General features: G+C 41.6%; 1 protein-coding gene and 1 pseudogene across 1 annotated transcript; one reads left to right on the top strand and one right to left on the bottom strand.

Annotated features, from left to right (window-relative positions):
- Nucleotides 1–690: 690 nt before the first annotated feature.
- On the top strand, nucleotides 691–11,006 carry PSMD7 (proteasome (prosome, macropain) 26S subunit, non-ATPase, 7). The gene is made up of 7 exons (XM_008567895.1): nucleotides 691–897; nucleotides 3,238–3,329; nucleotides 4,184–4,276; nucleotides 4,984–5,081; nucleotides 5,645–5,725; nucleotides 9,045–9,136; nucleotides 10,009–11,006. The coding sequence occupies exons 1-7, from the start codon at nucleotides 824–826 to the stop codon at nucleotides 10,451–10,453; spliced, it is 975 nt and encodes a 324-aa protein (XP_008566117.1). The 5' UTR covers nucleotides 691–823; the 3' UTR covers nucleotides 10,454–11,006.
- Nucleotides 11,007–14,847: 3,841 nt separating this feature from the next.
- Nucleotides 14,848–15,427, bottom strand: LOC103586593 (annotated as a pseudogene).
- Nucleotides 15,428–20,145: the final 4,718 nt, after the last annotated feature.

Here is a 20,145-nt window from a genome sequence, read left to right as displayed (position 1 = left end):
CCCTCGGTGCTGCGCCTGCCCCTCACTCAGCCAGTGAGCGGGAACCGGTCTGTATGTGGGATCTGAACCCTCGGGGGGAGTGCCGCTGCACTCCCAAGCGGCGCACTGTAGCAGTGCGCTACCGGGCCGGCCCTAAGTTTTGATTTGAAAAGCAACCTCTATGGTCTTGCTCTCCACGCAAATTAGGCTTGCTAGCCCTAGTTACACAGTAAGTAATACAAAGACAGATGGAAACCTGCAGGTTGCCACATTCATTATCTGCAAAGCGTCCACACTGAAGATAAAGGAGAAATTCCCAGACAATAAAAAGGATGTGAGATAAATTACCACATATACACTGAAAGCGTACTAAGTTCTTCCAAGAAAACTTGGAAGATTTTGACTTGATGCAAAGGTGAACATTTTCTGGGTGTTGGAAATACAAGTTGTTACTATTCATTTTTTTCTGAGTGTTTTTTCCATATTGTTCAAAGTAGGGGTGAACTAGAAGGAACTAAGGTGAAAAACCGCTGCAGGACCAATACCAGGAGGTCAAGCTTTATCAACATCCAGCTTTCCCCTAGCATTGGAGCCCAGGGAAATACAAGGCGACGACCCAGGGAGGCTCCGCCTTTCCAAGGCCCTTTCCCCTTTCCAAGATGGCGGCCGTGGCGACAGTCGGGCACGCCGCGCGAGGGGTACTCTGGGAGCGGAAGAAGGCTGCCGCACGGCGACCGCCGAACCGGAAGGGGAGGGGCTGGTCTTGGGGAGCTGCTGGAGTCGCTGTCGCTGCGAGTGTTTGCGGGTCGTAGGGAGCCGGACCTGGCGGGTGGGGTGTGTCGCGATGCCGGAGCTGGCTGTGCAGAAGGTGGTGGTGCACCCGTTGGTGCTGCTCAGTGTGGTGGATCATTTCAACCGGTGAGCGGGCGGCGCTGGGCGGCCTAGCGGGGCGGGCGGCGCCGCCGCTGCTGAGTCACGGGCACGCTGGGGATGGCGCGGCGGCCGCAGGAGAGCTGGGGACTCAGATCGGGCGGCAGGCGGCCCTGACTTGTCGATGGGTCCAGACCAGCCTCGGCCCACGAAGCGGAGTCGCCCAGCATTGCGCCGCCGCCGCCACTCCGGGCCTGGGCCGCCTGTTCCTTTTACCGAAGTCTGGATGATGCCAAAATGTGGGGGGCAAGCTTCAGTCGGCCCTGACCCCCGCCCCGGGCTCGTGCCCATCTGTCACCTTGTCCGCCCCTTTTCACCAGAAAGACTCGGTTTCTCGTAGGAAAGCGCTTCAGGCTCGCGCTTCTGTGCTCTGAATGCTGTCACTGAAATTTTGGTCTCAGCGCCCCGAAGGGCTTCCCGGATGTGCAGTGGTTTAGCCCGTGAAAGTTTGTAGTGGGAATCTGATTTGACAATAGCTTAAAATGTAGATAAGGTGTCAGTTTTTCTTTTTTTAAAAAAAAAAAAAAACGAGACCAGCTGGAGAGTTGAACATGAATTAATGAGGTGAGAAAACATCCCACAGATCAACTGGAAGGCTCGTTGTTTGAGGGTGTTCTTCCTCCACCCCTTGCTTGTTTGCGAAATGTTCATCCTGCTGGACCTGTTGCACGTGTTCATAAGTCTTACAAGATAATTACTTGAATTTGCAAATGTAAAGACCCAGTTGGGAGCATCTGCTGTAAAGTCATAGTTGCTGAGTGCCTATTCTCTTGCAACTTGCTTTGTACACGTAATTCAACCAGAGCCAAAAACAAACTCGAGACTCCCCGTGAGGTTTAGGGTCCCTAGTTCAGTTTCTTTGCTTTCTCGGGCTCTCAGCCTAACAGGATATGTAGACTCTACTATGCAGTAATTACTATTTTTCTCCCATGGGATGCTAGAGGTGCTCGATGGAGCAGGCACCATTTCAGTTCTATTCAAACCTTGTTTAAGAGCATAGTTCAGGCAGACACTGCTGGCTGCTGTGTCCGATAACAAATATAGGGTTTTAAAAAACACAAATGGACGTTTGTAGACGAAAAGTCAAGTCCATGAGCTGTGGAGGTTTTCTCTGAAGTGTTGAAATTCAATGCTTGAAGTGTTTGAAATTCATTAACAAAAAAAAAAAAAAAAAATCAGAGCCACCAGGAATACAGAATCCTTGACTTTGTTTGATCAAAATCCTATATTTAGTAAGTATTCATAGATTTGCTAAACTTTTTTAAGAAAAATACTACAGTGAAACCAGTGTGAAACTAACTACTGTTAAGGAAATGTAATTCATTTCACGGTGGCTTTTGTCTTTCCTTAGCATAGAGTTGTATGGTTTCTGTATCTCATATTTGCTAATAGCCAAATAATTATTATTCTTTTGTTTGTTTGGTTTTTTAATTTTATTTTGTCAATATACAATGTGGTTGATTGTTGTGGCCCGTTACCGAAACCTCCCTCCCAACAATCTCCTTTCTGTTTGCTTGTCGTAATAATTACTCTTCTTGAAGACCAGTGAATATGTAAGTGAAATACTTGTAGCTACTTAGCAGAAAATTACTGAGGAGGTTTCAAAAGGAGATAGAAATTGTGACGTAAAATATTTCCCACTCATTCAGCCCTCTCTCCTCTTAGTGTGTGTGATTAGTCACCAGCTCACTTATGACTTCTGCCTAATAAGCCCAATCAGAAGCCACAGATGGCACACTCATGCCTCTGGGTTGAGTTTCTGAGCCCCTAGGCTTTACAAAGAATAAATTACCTCTGGTGGGGCTTGTAGACATGGAGCAGATGTTCCAGAGAAGAATTGGCAACCCAAAAGCCAGGCCATAAAACTGGTTCTACTCTAGCATCTTTATCCCTGAAAAGATTTGAGGATAGAGAAGATGGGGAAAGTTTAAAGGAGAAAGGAAAGCTGCAAATGAAAAAGTAAAGGTAGCATAACTTAAATGAGTTTTTCAAACACCAACTGAGTAATATTTTTAAACCCTAAGATTTGGGGAGTTTTCATTTTCTCCATTTTAAATTTCTATAAATTTGGGATTTTTCCATGCATGCATTACTTTGCAGTCAGTGGTAAGTAAAAACTGCCAGTGTACATTAGTATAACGTTCGTGAATTACCCCTTATATTTAATATCAAGAACTAACCTAAGCCTATTAGATTTGTTTAGGTAGATTAGTTCCCAGGTAAACTAAATTGTATCTGCACTATTGATATTTCCCATTGAGTATCTAATTGTTGGGTCCACATATCTGTGCATTCTTATCCAGACTGACCATCTGTTCTCTCATTCAGAATCGGCAAAGTCGGAAACCAGAAGCGCGTTGTTGGTGTGCTTTTGGGGTCATGGCAAAAGAAAGTCCTTGATGTATCCAACAGTTTTGCAGGTAAAAGACAAATTTTACATTTTTATGAGCATGGTTAAAATGTCTATTTACTTTTGAAAAATAAACATTTGTTACCATTTTTTACTACACTCTAAAGATTCTATTTTAGCTTTGCTGATGTACAGAAAAAAGCCTAAAAGCTACTCACTATGTTAGACAGTAAATACTTTAAACTTGCAGGCCATGTGGTCTCCATTGCAACTGTTCATTTCTGCTGTTGTAGTGCAAAAGCAGCTCTCAACGCTTTGTAAACAAATGAGTGTGGCTGTATTACAGCAAAACTTTATACAGACAGGTAGCCACTGTGGTTTGTCAACCCCTGCACTAAACTATTTAACTGTGGTTATGGGTAGGGCAAAGGGAGAGATGGGAAACTTTACCCTTTACTCTGTATCATGAATTTTTACAAGGATGCATCTATTTATTACTTTTATGATAAAAGCAACAAAAACAAAGAGCAAAATAATTGTTGGTATGACCCCTTGGACTAGAGGTCACTGACTCATTGTCTAAACGGACCAGCCAGTAACGTAATTTGCCAAATGGGAAATATCAGTACACGATGGGACTTCTAGCAAACTGAAGAGCATGTGTCCTTTTTAAAGGAGGCAGCCCCTATCTGACAGTAATTGCTAGATCTTCCACGTTTTTTTAAGGAAAGCTGGAAATTTGGATTTTTATATGAACTCTCCTAATTTTTAATGAGGGCAATTTAAAAAAAAATTATTAATACTATGTTGGACACATCAAACACATAAGTAAATCAGATCTGGCCTAGGAACCCCTACTTGTGACCTGTGGTTTAGATTCTATCCAGCACCCTAAACTAGATCTTACATTTTTTTTCTCTTTAGTCCCTTTTGATGAAGACGATAAGGACGAGTCTGTCTGGTTTTTAGACCATGACTATTTGGAAAACATGTACGGGATGTTCAAGAAGGTCAACGGTACGTCCTGATTTTCTAAGGAGTTAGAGCGTGGCATTGATTTACGAGTGTGTGTGTATGTGACTTTTTTTTTTTAACTATTCCCTTTTCTTTAATGTCAATGGGCCATTGGTTTGTCTAGACTTAAGTAAGACTAGTGGTAGTAGAGGAATAAAGTAGAATAAATAAGAAATGAGTAGCAATTTAAGGCCAGGTAAATCACCTAGGTTTGGGTGAGGCAGGAGCTAGCCGTCTGATTATAGCAGAAAAGTGGAGAACTATCAAAGAACATTCACCTGCCCCTAGAGCTTCAGTACCACCAGGTACTGAATATCTCTCTCACGGGTACTGTTTTCCTTGTATTTCATTACAGCAACCACATTGCTTGGAAATGTTTATAACTGCAACACTCACAGTTACTGTTTATGTGACATGAACTTGCATTTGTTTATATATCACCTTGGAATTGTCCTCTAGTTGTTTCATGTGTGACTGGTCTCCTAAACTAGTCTGGGATATAGATGTCTGTGGATTTTTCCCACACTGCTTATTTTCTGAGAATTCTGTTTTTGAGTTTTAGATTTCATAACTATGCCAAGGTTTAAAATAGATGTCTGAAATTTTCAAAAAGGTAGAGGACATAACTGCTAATATTCTTATCCTTTTTGAGAGAGTTGTATAGATTCCCATGAAACATTAAAACCCACTAATTTTTTTTTCCTTCCCAGCCAGAGAAAGAATAGTTGGGTGGTACCACACAGGCCCTAAACTACACAAGAATGACATTGCCATCAATGAACTCATGAAAAGATACTGCCCTAACTCAGTAAGTGCTCTCTATTTTTAAAACTCTTGAAAGATATTCTTTGCTAGATAAGTAAGATACATCCTAGTAAGAGCTTCCTTTGAGCAGCAAATCAGTTCACTGCTTTTCTTTATAAGCTTGTTATATTAATACGTAGTATTCTATGTATCATGCTGTCATCTAATGTATTTAGGAAATAACACCTGCTAGGTGCTAAGTATGTGAGTTATCTTAATCCTATCAGGGACTATATAGATCCTCTTTACAAATGAGAAAACTGAGGTTCAAATGGCTAGTAAGGTCTTGTAAATGGTGGGCCTGGGATTGAAATTTTAGCTCTCCTGACTTTAATTTTCTTGTATTTAATAACCACACTGTGCTTCCTCCCATCTTGTTAATGTAGGGGAGTAAAGAGCAGAGCAAGTGGGATCATTTGAAATATAAACTCATTTTTGCTGAAAATTCTGGCTCATTTCTGATCAAATGAATAAAATAGCTTTAGTAACCGTCATAAGAAGAATGGCTGAAGTTATCCCTTTTGTGTCAAGTGTGAGGTAGTTTGCTAAGATGTGTTTCTCTGCCAGGTATTGGTCATTATTGATGTGAAGCCAAAGGACCTGGGACTGCCCACAGAGGCATATATTTCCGTGGAAGAAGTTCATGATGTAAGTCATCTGGCTATGAGCCTAAGAGATTAGATTTGCTACTTATTAGGTGATTGTTTATTTCCATTTTCAAGTCCAACAAATCCTTTATCTTTCTATAACAAGGAGAAGGTAGTAGGTTTCTGTTAACAGTTTGATCTTAAGGTTTTTTTCCCCCTTGACTTTTTGAATCATCAAATTTCAGAAGTAGAGAAGACTATAGAAATCTAAGGTTCCCCTTTTATAAATGAAATTGAGGCCCAAAGTAGTCAAATGTTTGCCCAGAAACGTTCCCAGCAAAACCAATGCAGAGCCTGGTGAGCTTGGCTTTAACCTAATGCAACATCTGCTCTTGAGCCTCCTCTGTGCCAGTATTCCTTGGTCCTTGAAGATTTTCAGTTCCTGTAGACTAGGTCACAGGTTTTCAAATACAGTCATACACCACATTGCGATATTTTAGTCAGTGATAGTCAGTGACCAACTACATATGTGGCAGTGGTTCCATAAAATTACAATGGAGCCAAAAAATTCCTATCTCCTGGTGAAGTGGTAGCCATCATAATGTCATAGCAACGCTCATGACTCACGTGTTTGTGGTGATGCTGGTATAAACAAACCTACCACAGGAGGAGTGCCCAGCTTACCCATGGGTGTCCCTCCCAAAGGTAGCTCAGACCTTCAACATAGAAGCCCAAGCATTTGACACATTAGGTCTTACCCCAAGTGAAAGAGTTGTTTACTTTAGAATTCTTAAATTGTAAAATGATTCTCACGTATCCCCATAGCAGAATAATAGTCAATAACAGCTGACACTCACTGAGTGCTTGCTGAGTGCCAGGCACAGTCGCTTCCTATAATTTAATTTTCATAACTTTGTGAGGTGGTATTATAATCTCCACTTAATAGATGAGAAAAGTGAGGCACAAAGAGACTTAGTAACATGATTAGAGGGCCCACGCTCATACAACTAGTGGCCAGTGTAAATAACAGGAAAATGTACTGCTGTTCCCTTTCCTAATATACTTTCACACAACAACAAAATCGCCTAACAGCACGTTTCTCAGAACATACCTGTCATCAAGCATCACATAACTGTTGAGTAAGAGCTGCCAAGAGCTAGATGGCAAGACCCAACTGTATGATCATTTGACACCTGAATGCTCAGCTCTGCAGCCTCCAGTATGTGCTGTGTGCTTCGTTACCTTGTGCTTTGGGCATAAAAGTGAAGAGCTGCTAGAATATAGATTTTCTCTATTTCCAGGAAAGTTAAACTCAAGTTCTAGGATAGAACTTGATGTAAAAATGTATATATATATGTGTGGGTATTTTGTCATGAGCATAAGATATTTGTATTTAGGGTATCCACGAAAGAGCTCAATCTTAAATTTTCAAAGTCAAGAGTTTGAGGGAAGGATTAAAGTCTGCTTTTGGATTTAATATGCACTATTTTTCCTTATATTCAGTTTTAAAATTTGGAAAAGGATATTTTAGGCTAGCTCCCTGCAAATGTTCTTTGCAGTGAGCCCAATCCTCCTATTTTTCTTTTGCCTGGCTACCAGGGAGCTTAGATCTAAACTTATTGCCTAGGAGGGGTGACAATCAGCTCTGAATCTGATGAATATTCATAATCAATAAAAAAAATTTAAAAATAAATTTATTATCTAGTCACAGTAAAGCTTTCAAACCTGGTCTTGACCCAATTGTTTCCAGTTAATTTTTACCCTGCCTCTTTAGGAAAGGAATTAAGAGGTTGTGTGTGAAGATACTTTTTAGTAGGGGATAAAGGGGATGTAGGGGTCATGTTATAAGGTGAAACTATAGAAGAATTAGTACCTGAAAAGGCTTGCTGTGAAGTCCTACAAGATTGTTAGAGGCTCTGACCATCCTACCATCCAAAGCAAAGAGAATGCCTCTTGCAGGATTCACACGATCCTAAATAAAACAACAGCAACTAATGTTTATAGCACCTAGTATAAGTTGTGCGACTTGCCCAATGTCTTACAGCTCCCTTGTTACATATGTGGCAGAGCCAGAATTTGAACCCTAAAAGTCTAGCTACAGAGCCTGTGCTCTCACTTCTATGCCATCCTACATTGCAGACATTTTTACACAGTTTACAAGGAGATGTACAACCTCTTCTGGCACTAGGTCTGAGAAAAGTGTCTCCTGGGTCCCATCAGGAAGTCAGTAGATGATACCAGTGTACCACATCCCCCAAAGGACCCTTTGATTAATCCAGATAACCAGAAAGCCAGTTACTCTAATTGCATTATTTTGGCAATCTGGTATCATTCAATCAAAGGAACAGTAAATGGTTAAAAGTTATACTTTCTGGCATGAGCTTTAAGTACAGGTATTCTGTATATTGTCCATTCTAGAAAGAACTATGTACAGTTATGTGCCACATAATGTTTCAGTCAACAATGGACCACATATATGACTGCCATCCCGTAAGGTTATAAAGGCTATACTGTGTAGTAGGTTACACCAGCTAGGTTTGTGTGAGTACCCTCTATGGTGTTCACAGTGATAAAATCACGTAACGATGCATTTCTCAGAACATATCCCTGGTATTAAACAATTGTAGTAGTCTGTTTCTGTTGCTCATAACAAAATATCTAGAACTGGGTAATTTGTAAGAAAATGACATTTAATGCTTATAGTTTTGGAGACTGGGAAGTCCAAAGCCCAGGGAACACATGTGATGAAGGTCTTTTTAGGCTTTACAACAACACAGGGATCTCACATGGCAGAAAGTGGCAGAGCAGAGAGAGAGAGTTCCTTATGCGCTCTCCTTTTAAAGCCCTAGAGCCAAGCCCAGGACCACCATTAAACCATTCAGTATGGCAAGGTCCTCACAATCCAGTCACCTCTTCAAGGCCCCACCCTTCAATTACCGTAATAGGATTTCCCATCCTCAGCAGTTACAGTAGAAATTAAGTTTTGGGGAGACATTCAACCCAAGGCAGCAATGTATGACTATACTTTAGAAATCAACCTGAGACTTCCCTAAGTGTCTATCCCCAGTGTAGGCTTGAAGGAATATAAAGGTCTTTCTTTAAAAAGTTTTTTTCCTCAGAAAACAATTTTGTGGCCACTACAACATAGCAGTGAGCTAATAATGTCACAGCAGACTTCATCACCGAGCATTGCCACAGTGATTTTAGCTTTGAAGGCTGAGCTTTCAAAGCAAACCTTACCCACCCCCTTGCCTTTGAAAACTCTCAGTAATGCACCCATGTAATGAGCTGACTTAAAGCAGAAGACTCAAGGTGTGAAAAGGAACACATACCAGTTTGTTGTAAGTAAATAACTATAGTTAAGTCTCCTCCTTTCCCAGGATGGAACTCCAACCTCAAAAACATTTGAGCATGTGACCAGTGAAATTGGAGCAGAGGAAGCTGAGGAAGTTGGAGTCGAACACTTGTTACGGTGAGACCTTAGTACAGCATCAGAATCCTCGGCTGCCCAAGAGGCTGTATGGTGTGAGGAAGAGATACGTTTTCATATCCGGATCGGGTATGGAGACCTGGGCCTGGTCCTGGCCATTTGCTAACAGTTCTCTAATTCTGAACAAATCACAGTCCCTTTCTGGACCTCTGTTTTCTTACCTATAAATTGAGGTGGTTGGACTAGATCATCTCTAAAGTGTTACGATTTATGACTGTGGACATCACAGTTTGTCTGGAATGTAATGTTGCTTGTGACAGGAACAGATGTGGGTAGTAATGCAGGCCTGCACTCTTCACTGGATGTCATTTCCAACAAACGTAGTTGTTTTCTGCAGAGAATCACCTTGGGATGGATTTTGTTTTAAATCCTCTAGCTATATAATCCTTATTTGAAAAAGTCAATTTTTATGAGCCAATGAGGTTCCTTCCACTTCCAAAAATTACTACGGACTGATTTAAGCTTCTCAAAACATCCTACAGACTCAGGTGGAAAAAATGTCATCCTTTTTAGGAACAGAGAAGCCAAGGTAGAGTATTTCATAGTTACCCAGAAAGTTATTGGCAGATCTAAACTGTTGGCCCATATAGTCTTTCTTTTTCTTTCAAGTGAAAATAGTTTCATTTCTGCACTCTCTTATAATCATCTTCTGGAAAACATCCTGTAATAAAATATCTGCCCCCAAATGAAAACAAAATTAAGGTAATTTGTACCCAAATCTTTGTCAAATGAAGAAGAAACATTTTTCTTTTGCCCTCACTACAAAGCTGGGTGTTTTCTTAGATTGTGAGAGTTTTATGTGATAATATGGTGAGCTGATGCTTTTTCCTGCCCATTCTTGTGGATTATTACAGAGACATCAAAGACACTACTGTGGGCACTCTTTCCCAGAGGATCACAAACCAAGTCCATGGTTTGAAGGGACTGAACTCCAAGCTTCTGGATATCAGGAGCTACTTGGAAAAAGTGGCCACAGGCAAGCTGCCCATAAATCACCAGATCATCTACCAGCTGCAGGACGTCTTCAACCTGCTGCCAGACGTCAGCCTGCAGGAGTTTGTCAAGGCCTTTTACCTGAAGACCAATGACCAGATGGTGGTGGTGTACTTGGCCTCGTTGATCCGTTCCGTGGTCGCCCTGCATAACCTCATTAACAACAAGATTGCCAACCGAGATGCAGAGAAGAAAGAAGGGCAGGAAAAAGAAGAGAGCAAAAAGGATAGGAAGGACGACAAAGAGAAAGATAAAGATAAAGAAAAGAGTGATGTAAAGAAAGAAGAAAAAAAGGAGAAAAAGTGAAACATGTAGCTTTTTTAATTTGTAAATTAAAATATTATAAACTAAATCAGTGTGCCGCTGGAGGGTTCTTTTTCACTGTAAGTGCTTGGTAAAAAGCTGTCGTGCTGAGCGCTCTCTGCCTCCGGTCACTCTCGCTGTGGCATTACATGGAAGTGAACGGATAGAGGGACTGGTCTCAAACCTACAGCGCAGCATGAGCTGCTCTGAGTTGGGATTATGATAGTCAGCTGAGGCTTCAGATGGTGTGAGAGAAGTGAAGAGAAGTCAACACTTTTGGTACTCTTCATTCTTTTGTCTATGAAACCAGGAGTTGAATTTCCCCATCTTGAGAGACTCTTGGGGTCTGTTTCTGGTAATTTACAAAATTGCAAAATGGAATGCATGAATTCCATACGTTCTCTGCCTCATAACACCTTGAGTTCTGACCCTTCTGAACTCTGCTGAGAATACCACACCAGGTTTTGGACCCGTAGCTCTGGCATTCTCAGGGCGTGGGATCCAGCTCCATATATTGTTTACCTTCAAAGACACGATTAAATGGCTTGGTTTTTAAGTCTGTGTTCTAGTCGTTTTTGACTTTGGGAATAGCAATCTGTTGCTTTCAAGACAATCTTTAATTGAAGTTGCATTAAATTAGAACTCTTTTAGACTTAGTATCTTTTATGAAAGAGAGAGTCTCATTCCTTTAAATAAAAACAGGCAGCCTGTTATAGTGAGGAGAGCTCTCCACCGAGCCCAGAAGACATGGGTTCTAGTTTGTGCCTCAGATTCCTCATCTGTAAGGCGGCAGGTTGAAATAGATCATCTCTGAAGCCCCTAGAACAGTTTTTCAGAAGGAACATATTGATTTACCACTGCAGCAGGTCCTAAGTACATTGGACCATAAGGTTAACAGGGATGTTCAGAAGAATGGAACAAAGTTTCCCAAAAATGAGTACACAATGCTCCTAGTGCAACAAATAAGGTACTTAGTCATTTGATCAACAGGATTCACTTGGCTATTAATTTCTTGAGCAGTTAGAACCTCCTTAAGAATTCTCTATTGCTCCATATGGATTGTCAGTGTTCAAAGATTTAAGAAAATGGCACAAAATGTAAGTCAATTGAATCTCAGAAACCACTTCATGAGGTTATAATGCCCCAAAGTGATCAGAAGCATCATTTTATAGATCTGCCAAAGGCTAGTTAGTGGAAATTTGGGGGTTGATAGTAAAATGTAAAACTGAGCTTTTATTCTACATAAATAGAAGCATGCCCATATTGGGAGTCACTTTAAGGTTTATTAAGATTCTGAAATAAAAAGGGAAGGTAAAGAAATGACAGAAAAAATTTTGCTTACCTATTTCAGCAGTCAAAAGTGAGATGGTCGTTGCATCTAACTGAATAAGGAAATTTGAAATACGTAGTTTAAATCTTGAGATGTAAAACCACAGGAGTGTTGAAGCTTTTAAGATTTGGTTGCCATGTTGTAGGACAGGCTGACGTGAGAGGGAACCTGGACAATTAAATTTCTCCAGGGATGGGAAAGAGCAAAACACTGACATGGGAAAAGAGCTGGGATGTAGTGGTTTTGAGGCTTTAGGCAGTGGGAATGTGAAGAGTCATCCTAAGGACTGGGTCCTGTGCTTAACTGTCAGGGGCAAGTGCACTCCTGAATAATATGTTTGGACTTCAGGGGCTTTCCCTGTGCCCAGTGAAATAGCACAATGCCACAGGCTTTAAGTTTGTCACAGTTTAATTAATAGGAATGTTTACTGAGCACCTAAGAACATGGGAATACCCAGACATTATATTTAGTAGTTTGACCCACATATGGGCAAAATTGACTTCTACCCTCCTAACAGGATCTTCAATTTCTACTTCTTAAGAAAACAGTTTGTAGCCTGTAGAGTCACTTAGGTACATTTTTTAAGGCAAAATTGCTGCCGTCTTGTGTAAGAGGGTGAGCCTAGTCGCTATTGAAATCTTGCTTATCCTCATACAAATAGCAGCTGACTGGATTGCAAAACCCATGGCCCACACCTAAAATAAAGCCTTGTATTTGTAGTCTGGCACTCTCAAAATGAGATTTCTAAACAACTTTTGCTGTTTTTGAAAACACTGAAAAAGTATCCTGGAAAAAGTCTAATCCCAAGTCCAGATCTCATCTCCATAGCTGTAATGTTGGCTTCCCTTCCATTTCCTGACACATTCAGAATGACGACCCATTACAGAGTTCAGGCTGCTCTTGTTACCCATATTACAGAAAGGATGATATTTACTCCTTACTGGTTTTATGTTTGAAAACATCTGAAATCTCCCTCAACTTATGGGTTAGATATCCTTAAAGAAAAGATGGAAACTGTCAGAACTGGAAAAGGAGCTTTGGGCCAACCAATTAGTTAAATGTTCTTTAACTTTGCTCGGACCAGCAATCACTAAAGGGGCAAAAGGGAAGTAATCTTTCCTGAAGAGCTACGGCATTCCTCCTCCAACATGCTAGATGCAAAGTAAGCCTTCCACGTGGGGATCAGAGACCCAGAATTTTACCCCAATTTCTGGAGGACCCTTCAGCTCTGAGAATTCAACCATACACAATTACTTCACTTCAAATAAATCACATAGGTCCTCATAAAAGAATGAAATATCCCATGCACCGGGAAGTTATGAAAGGACCTTTTCTTCCATCATTTTACTAAAAAAATATCTGTAAAGCAGAAATGAAACTTGAGAATGAATTAGCGTTGTTTAAGCTACAACATGCTAACAAAACTACATCTGCTCTGTCCCAGGAAATGGGAAGGAAGGCTATTTTGGGAAAGCAGAGAAATATTTGATTTATGTGACCTGCAGAGAAAAATTTTCAACTTCGCTAAGCAAACTCACTCCAAATTGTTATAATATAAAGATGTACTGATGTGCACATCCATATGCTATTTAAATCTTGGCATCATCAATTTTCTCATGGGGGCAGCACAAAGTTGAGATCTTTCAAAAAATTAACAGCTATTTTTGTTGGGAGAGTAGACAAAAATTTACTCAGAAAGTAGGGAAAATGGAAGTGGGGAAAGAAAATAGGGGAAAAGAAAGGAAGAAGAATCTATGGAAGTCAATATGCCTCCAGAGAAAAATCAAGAGAAACTTCTTTCCAATCATTCCTCCGTGGAGCCAATCTGTTCCTTGACACTAGATGGCACCATTGACTAAGCTCACCGCTTGTCAAAAGAAACTGATTCTCTATTCAGCATAGATTTGGGAACCGGCCTCAAAGTTGCTTCCTGCCACATTTGCTTTTGGCTGCAACCATCCAGGCAAGATTTTAAAGAACTTTGGAGACTGTATGGGTACAAAAAGATTGGGTCAAGCTGCCATACGTCCACCTTTGCTGTACTCTGCCCACTCTAGTGTGTGGGGGATGAATATTCCAGGTTTTTTCTCTGCCTTTCAGATAGCTCATGCTTGATTTTCCTCACTGCTGGTATGACTCCTGATTTCTTTAAGGACCACAGGCAGTGGTGTGCTCCTAAATGTGTAACAAACAGTTCTCCAAAAAGAGGGTAAGGGGTGTTGAGCCTTTGCCAATTTCTCTGGTGTAAATACTCCCACGGTGGTTAATTTCAAGCTAACAACTGAGTTGGGAAGAGATATATAGTACATTCCCACCACACAGATATAATAGACAAAAATAACCTCAAGAGCACACATAATAGTAAAATGTAGTAAAATAATTAGGACATGGTGTGTTTTGAGTTTTTATTACCTTTTTCAATGTAATCTATTTAAGTTTACACAATCTAACTTTTAATGATGGATGTGTTTAGCCACCAGCTTGCAAAATTCCTGAAAATCTAACAATTGGCTCTTGCAAACCTGTACAAGGTTTGGGCTCCAAGCCCTCCAGCGAGGGCTCCCAGTGCCCTCACCCTCTGCAATCCTATTTCAGTGACCATTACCCTTATGACTATTATTTAATCTTCCGAAAGCCCAAAGCACAATCCATGAGAGTTCTATTCATTTTCTACCTGTTTCTGTCCTTTTCAAGAAAACCTAGCAAGACTTGGGTTCATTAAAACCAACCCTCTTCATACAGCGGCAGTTATAGGTAACAAGTCTCTGTCAATTGCCTGGGAACTCTTCCAGGAGGGGGGTGCTAGTCGGTTGGTTGATTGATTCATTTCCATTTTTCAAGACTTCAGTTGGCCCTTCTAGAGCTGTTATTCAAAGTATGGAGCGAACTACATCAGAATGAGCTATGATGCTTGTTAAAAATTCAGGTTCCCAGGCCCTACTACAGACCTCCTTTATTAGAATCACTGGGAATCTGTGTTTTTAAGATGGTCACCATGTGGTTCCTGCCCATGGAAATTAGAAAACATTCATTTTAATGTAGAAAAAATCTATCAAATTTTTTCTTTTTAAAGTCCAGAGGCCTTTTATTTTTTTATACCAGGAATTCATAGGGAATAGGCTTTAGCAGCTGAGGCTTCTTTCCACTGCTTCTTACAAAGCGCACTGCTCTGAGCGGGGCAGGCTGGCATTTCAACCGGAGCCAGGTACCTTTCTCTTTGGCTTCCTTCTTTTTCTGATCATTTTCCTTCACACATTTCGGGAAGCTATCTCAGCTCTTAGAGTAGTTAATATACTCAATATGTATATTCTCTCAGGACAGTCTTGCCCTTAACTTATTTACAACAGTGCCAGCAGCAAGTCAGGTAATCTTGTAGAGTCTTCCAGTTACCTTGGTAACATTCGTGAGGCATTCCTTTTTGAACAGTGCCCATTCCCTTGATGTCTACAACATCACCTTTCTTATAGATTCACATGTACATGGCCAAAGGAAAAACTTCATGCTCTCTAAAAGGCCAAAAGAATATGAGTGGTCTTCAAAAAGTTCATGGAAAAATAGAATTAGAAGATAATACAAATCTTTCCATGAACTTTCTGAAGTTCCCTCGTATAGCAGGTACCTCTCCTCTTTCCCTTTGTGTTCATCATTTGGTGAATTACTGGAAGATAGCAATTCTGGCCGAATTTTGATGTAAAGAAATCTATCAGGTTTTTGCCTTATGTTAGTTCTTTCTGGATCATATTTAAGAAGTCTTTCCCCAGGTCAAAAATCCCAATCTGTTCTCATACATTCACGTCTGTTATTATACTTCACGAAGTGTCTCCCTTCTCTGCAGCTTAGCACCCATGTCCAACCTGTGGATATGTGCTGCAGCTCGTCTGATCAATATTAACATAATTTGACTAATCTCTTAAACTATAACCAACCAGGATACTTGGGTCATCTAATATCCCCTCTTCCTCATTTTCAACCCCGCCTTCATCCCTACCTCTTACCCCTCAGCAAATAAACAATTCCCTCCCATCTAACACACGCACCTGCCTTCTGCACGCCCCCACTGTAGCCCCTTCTCCATCCTTCAGCATACAGCTGCCTGTGTTTGCTGCCTTCTGTTCTTTATCTACCATCTCTTACACCTGCCCCTCCCCATCACTGCTGCTGCCGCTGTCTGAGTTCACACGTTCAACTGTCTTCTCTGTTCTCTTGCTGCGGTTGCCTAACTGCTCTTCCCGCCCACACTCCCACCTTCCCCTTCTCCATCTGCTCTTCCCACGCCAGACTTACATGGCTGGAGGAAGAACTAGGCGTGGAGAGTTGCATGAATCCTGCTCCTCAGCTCATGACTCACTGTCAGCAGTAGCAGCAGCATTTTGAGGGTCTCTCGTCTTGTTGGACTTTTTTTACCTTTATCCCAATTTCTACAATCATTGTAACAAATCCCCCCCCCAACAAACATACAATTGATAGCCAATTAAATGTGTTTAATAAATGCCCTTAGATACGGATAGAACTTTGAAGAACATACAGCATAATTTTATAGGTGCATATGTTTTAGTTTTTATATATACACACATAATATTTCACTTTAGATCTCATTTTTTTCCTACCTTTTTAAATTCAAAACTATGTTTTAAAAATCTATCTTCATTGCTGTATGGGTAGATCCATTCAGTTCATAGCTTTTATCTGCTTGTAGGAGAGACAATAATACATGTTCCCAAATTCCATCTGATATTCCTCTTTCCTAGGCATACTGCAAACTAGAATTCCCACCCATTTTGCTATTAGGGAAGGCCATGAGATTAATCCCAGACAATGAAAAAATGTGAAAAGGCTGAGACAATGAAAAGCCCCTTCAGTCTCTCTCTCCCCCTGCTGTTGCAATAGAGGAGGGACCTGTTGAGGTGGCAGGTCACACAGTGCAGCTTGATTGTTGAGTTCCCTTATGGAGAAGAGATGTCCTAGAGAAGCACTCGGCTTGCATTAGATTTGATGTAAGCAGGAAATAAAACTTACTCACATTCAGCCATTGAGATTTCAGGGTTGTTTATTACTGTGATGTAACAGCCTACCCTGGCTAGCCCACTAACCATACGTATTACACTGCAGTCGTCCACCACATTTACTTATCTCTTCCAGGGTTGCCTCCAGCTCTCCACCAACAAAGCCACCACATGTTCTCACGGGGACCTGAGCGAGGGTGTCTATGGATTCCACCACACCCAGGAGTTTGCTGGGACATAGAACATAAGCATATTTAATGTCACTGGGTACCGCTAAATTGCACTCTAGAGGGGCTGTAGCCATTTATACCCCACGTACAGTGCACAAGGGTCACCATTTCCCGACAGTATAATTTAGCAGCTTTGAGCATGGACTCTGGAGTTAGATTGCCTGACTTTTCTTTTTTTTATTTGGTAGCTGGCTGGTACTGGGACCCAAACCCACAACCTTGATGTTATAAGGCTGCACTCTAACCAACTGAGCTAACCGGCCAGCCCCTAGATTGCCTTTGAGTCCATGATCTACAACTTTCTAGCTGTTTAGCCAACTCTCTCAGTTTCCTCATCTGTAAAACAGGTCTAATAAGTCTACCTATTTCATAGGGTAGAAATTAAACAAAATATTACATGTAAGGGGCTTGGAACAGACCCCACACATAGTATGTTCTATGTGATTATTACTATTATTATTGTTATGCTTGCCCACTTAACACTACATTATCCAACTTTCCAATTTTTATAAATCTTATGAGTGCAATAGTACTGATATTATTTTGATTTAACTTTTCCACCCATGTGGGCATGTTATTTTCCCTCCTGAGAATTGCTACTTATATCTCTTGCCCATTTTTTTTTTCTATTGAGTTTCTTTTCTTTTTCTTATTGATTTGCAGAAGTTCCTTGAATATTCAGGGTATAACTCCTATTTGAGTTTTGTGTGGCAACTGTCTTCTCTCAGTCTCATCTTTCTATTAACTTTATCTGTGAGGACTTCATGGACAGAAATCCTTTATTTTGATGTAGACAAATTATCGATGTTTTCCCTGTGATTACTGCTTTGTGAGTCATATTTAAGAAGGCCTTCCCCAGCTCAAGGTCCCATCTATTCTCATACATACACATCTATGAGCTTTATATTTTCATCTTTCATGTTACATCTTTTCACCCATTTCAACTTTCAAGACTTTGATCTAATCTCCAATTTTCCATCCTGCACTCCCCCAGCCTTCTGCTGACCCTTGGGTCCCCACGCCTTGAGCCTCAACCAACCTCCAGTCTGCTGCAGTTGGAAGAGGTGGCAGCCAAGGATCGTGGGATCTGGGAGGGGACCTGGGTGTCCAACTCCTCTGTATACAGACTTTTAACTACCCACCTGGTTTTAGCCCCTAATGTCACCTTGTCTTCCTGCTGCCCCCAAGTACTGAGTCTCTCAGGGTCTGCTAGACAAAGTGGCTCGTTCTCATCAGCATCCCCTCTGCAGCGTAGCTTCCAGCTCTGCTTGATCAGTTACAATCCTTCACCTGTGTTCTACCTTATAAAACTGCACTGACCATCCTTGTCTGCCATCGAATCCTCTTATGCTGTCTTTGCCCTTAGAGCTGCAAAGGTCATCCTTCAGGCTAAGTAAGAGCACCAACTACCCTGCCACTCACCCTACAATCATACAGGAAATGGCCCCAAAATTGCCCTTGAGAGACTGGATATGCCTCTTGTCAAAAGGGTTTGGCTGGAGGCACAGACAAGCACTAATGACCTCCCAAGGCAGAGAGCCACAGTCGCAGGTGGGGCTAGACCCCAGGCCTCCAAAACCATCAGTGCTATTGGCAAATGATGTCAGGCCAAGGGCTGAGAGCAGGGATTGAGATTATTCCCACTTCCCAGTATTCTCTTTCTCCAAGAAAAGTAATACTGCTATCTTTCTGCTTGTATTCCTGGTTAGTGTGATTAGGGGGCAGGAGTCAGGGATGGAGGGGGGTAGTCAATAGTGTAATTTTTTGATCTACAGATAATCCCCATGCCATGGCCCTTTCATTTAATAAAAATCATGGCCACATTCAAGAACCAGGAAATGGAAAAGATGCTAACCCAAGGATATTTAATCTGCCCTAGGATGGTGTATTAGTTATCTATTGCTGCATAACAAATTACCATAAAATTCAGTGGCTTAAAGCAACACACATCTATTATCTAACAGTTTCTGTGGATTGGGATCCCAGGCACACTTACTTGGGTCTTCTTCTCAGGGTTGCTTGCAGGGTGCAATCAGGGTGTCCACTGGGCTATAGTCACCTCAAGACTCAACAAGGGAGGGATCTGGTTCCAAGCTCCAGTGGCTATTGGCAGGATTCAACCCTTATGTGCTATTGGGTTGGGGGCCTGAGTTCTGTGCTAGCTGTTGACACAAAGCTGCCCTTGGTCCCTTGCCATGGGGCCTCCAACACAACAGCTTGCTCCATCAGGGCACAGAAGCCGAGAAGGTTATAGGGAGAGTCAGCTAGCAAGAAGCAGGTCACAGTCCTTTGCAATTTGATCACAGAAGTGACATCTCATCACCTTTGCTATATTCTGTTAGAAGCAAGTCACTCAACCAGCCCACACTCGAGCAGAGGGGATCACACCACAAGGGTATGAATACCAGGAGGGGATCATTCACCTAAGAAGTCCACCTATCCCAGACAGGAACAAGAATTCACCAGGGCAATCAACAACAGGCTACAGTGGGGTTTTCCTTTTTAATTTAGGTGCCTAAATGATATCTTGGAATGAAGATAATGTTAGAAAATGCTGAAGTTGGGCCAGCCCGGTGGCGCACTGCTACAGTGCGCCGCTTGGGAGCGCGGTGGCGCTCCTGCCGAGGGTTCGGATCCCACATACAGACCAGCCGCTCACTGGCTGAGCGAGGTGCGGGCGCAACACCGAGGGTTGCGATCCCATTGCTGGTCCCGGTCCGGTACGGGCGCGACACTGAGGGTTGCGATCCGTTGCCGGTCACAAAAAAAGACAAAAAGGAAAAAAAAAAAAAAGAAAATGCTGAAGTAAAACATCCCTCCTGTTTATAAACCATTGTCACCATTGTCTTTGGAGATAAAACAAAGTAAACCCATCCCACCCCTACCCCAGCATAAGGAACCAGTCAGTGCTCCTAGAGAGGTGGGGTTCAGTGGGCTTAATCTTGGCTAATTAGCAAAAACTCAGTTCTGATTTATATTTCTCTTTTCTTCCTCCCAAGACCCTTTGAAAATAACAGTGAATGAATATAACAGATTTTCCATTTTGTTCTGACCATTTGGCCCAATTTGAGAAGTAGCATCTGAGAGGTGAACAAGAGAATTCAACACATTTCTGGAAGGTGTAAAGCAGGG

Source organism: Galeopterus variegatus, unplaced genomic scaffold (assembly GCF_000696425.1).
Source record: "Galeopterus variegatus unplaced genomic scaffold, G_variegatus-3.0.2 Scaffold354, whole genome shotgun sequence".
Lineage (NCBI taxonomy): Eukaryota > Metazoa > Chordata > Mammalia > Dermoptera > Cynocephalidae > Galeopterus > Galeopterus variegatus.
The sequence above is the reverse complement of the archived record's forward strand: the minus strand, read 5'-3'. Positions and strand labels throughout refer to the sequence as shown.

Bases quoted from the DNA above. Each gene is read 5' to 3' on its own strand.
- PSMD7 (XM_008567895.1), top strand. From the start codon at position 824: ATGCCGGAGCTGGCTGTGCAGAAGGTGGTGGTGCACCCGTTGGTGCTG. The intron at 5,082-5,644 runs GTAAGTGCTCTC...TTTCTCTGCCAG, and splicing joins AAAGATACTGCCCTAACTCA to GTATTGGTCATTATTGATGT. The intron at 5,726-9,044 runs GTAAGTCATCTG...CTCCTTTCCCAG, and splicing joins CCGTGGAAGAAGTTCATGAT to GATGGAACTCCAACCTCAAA.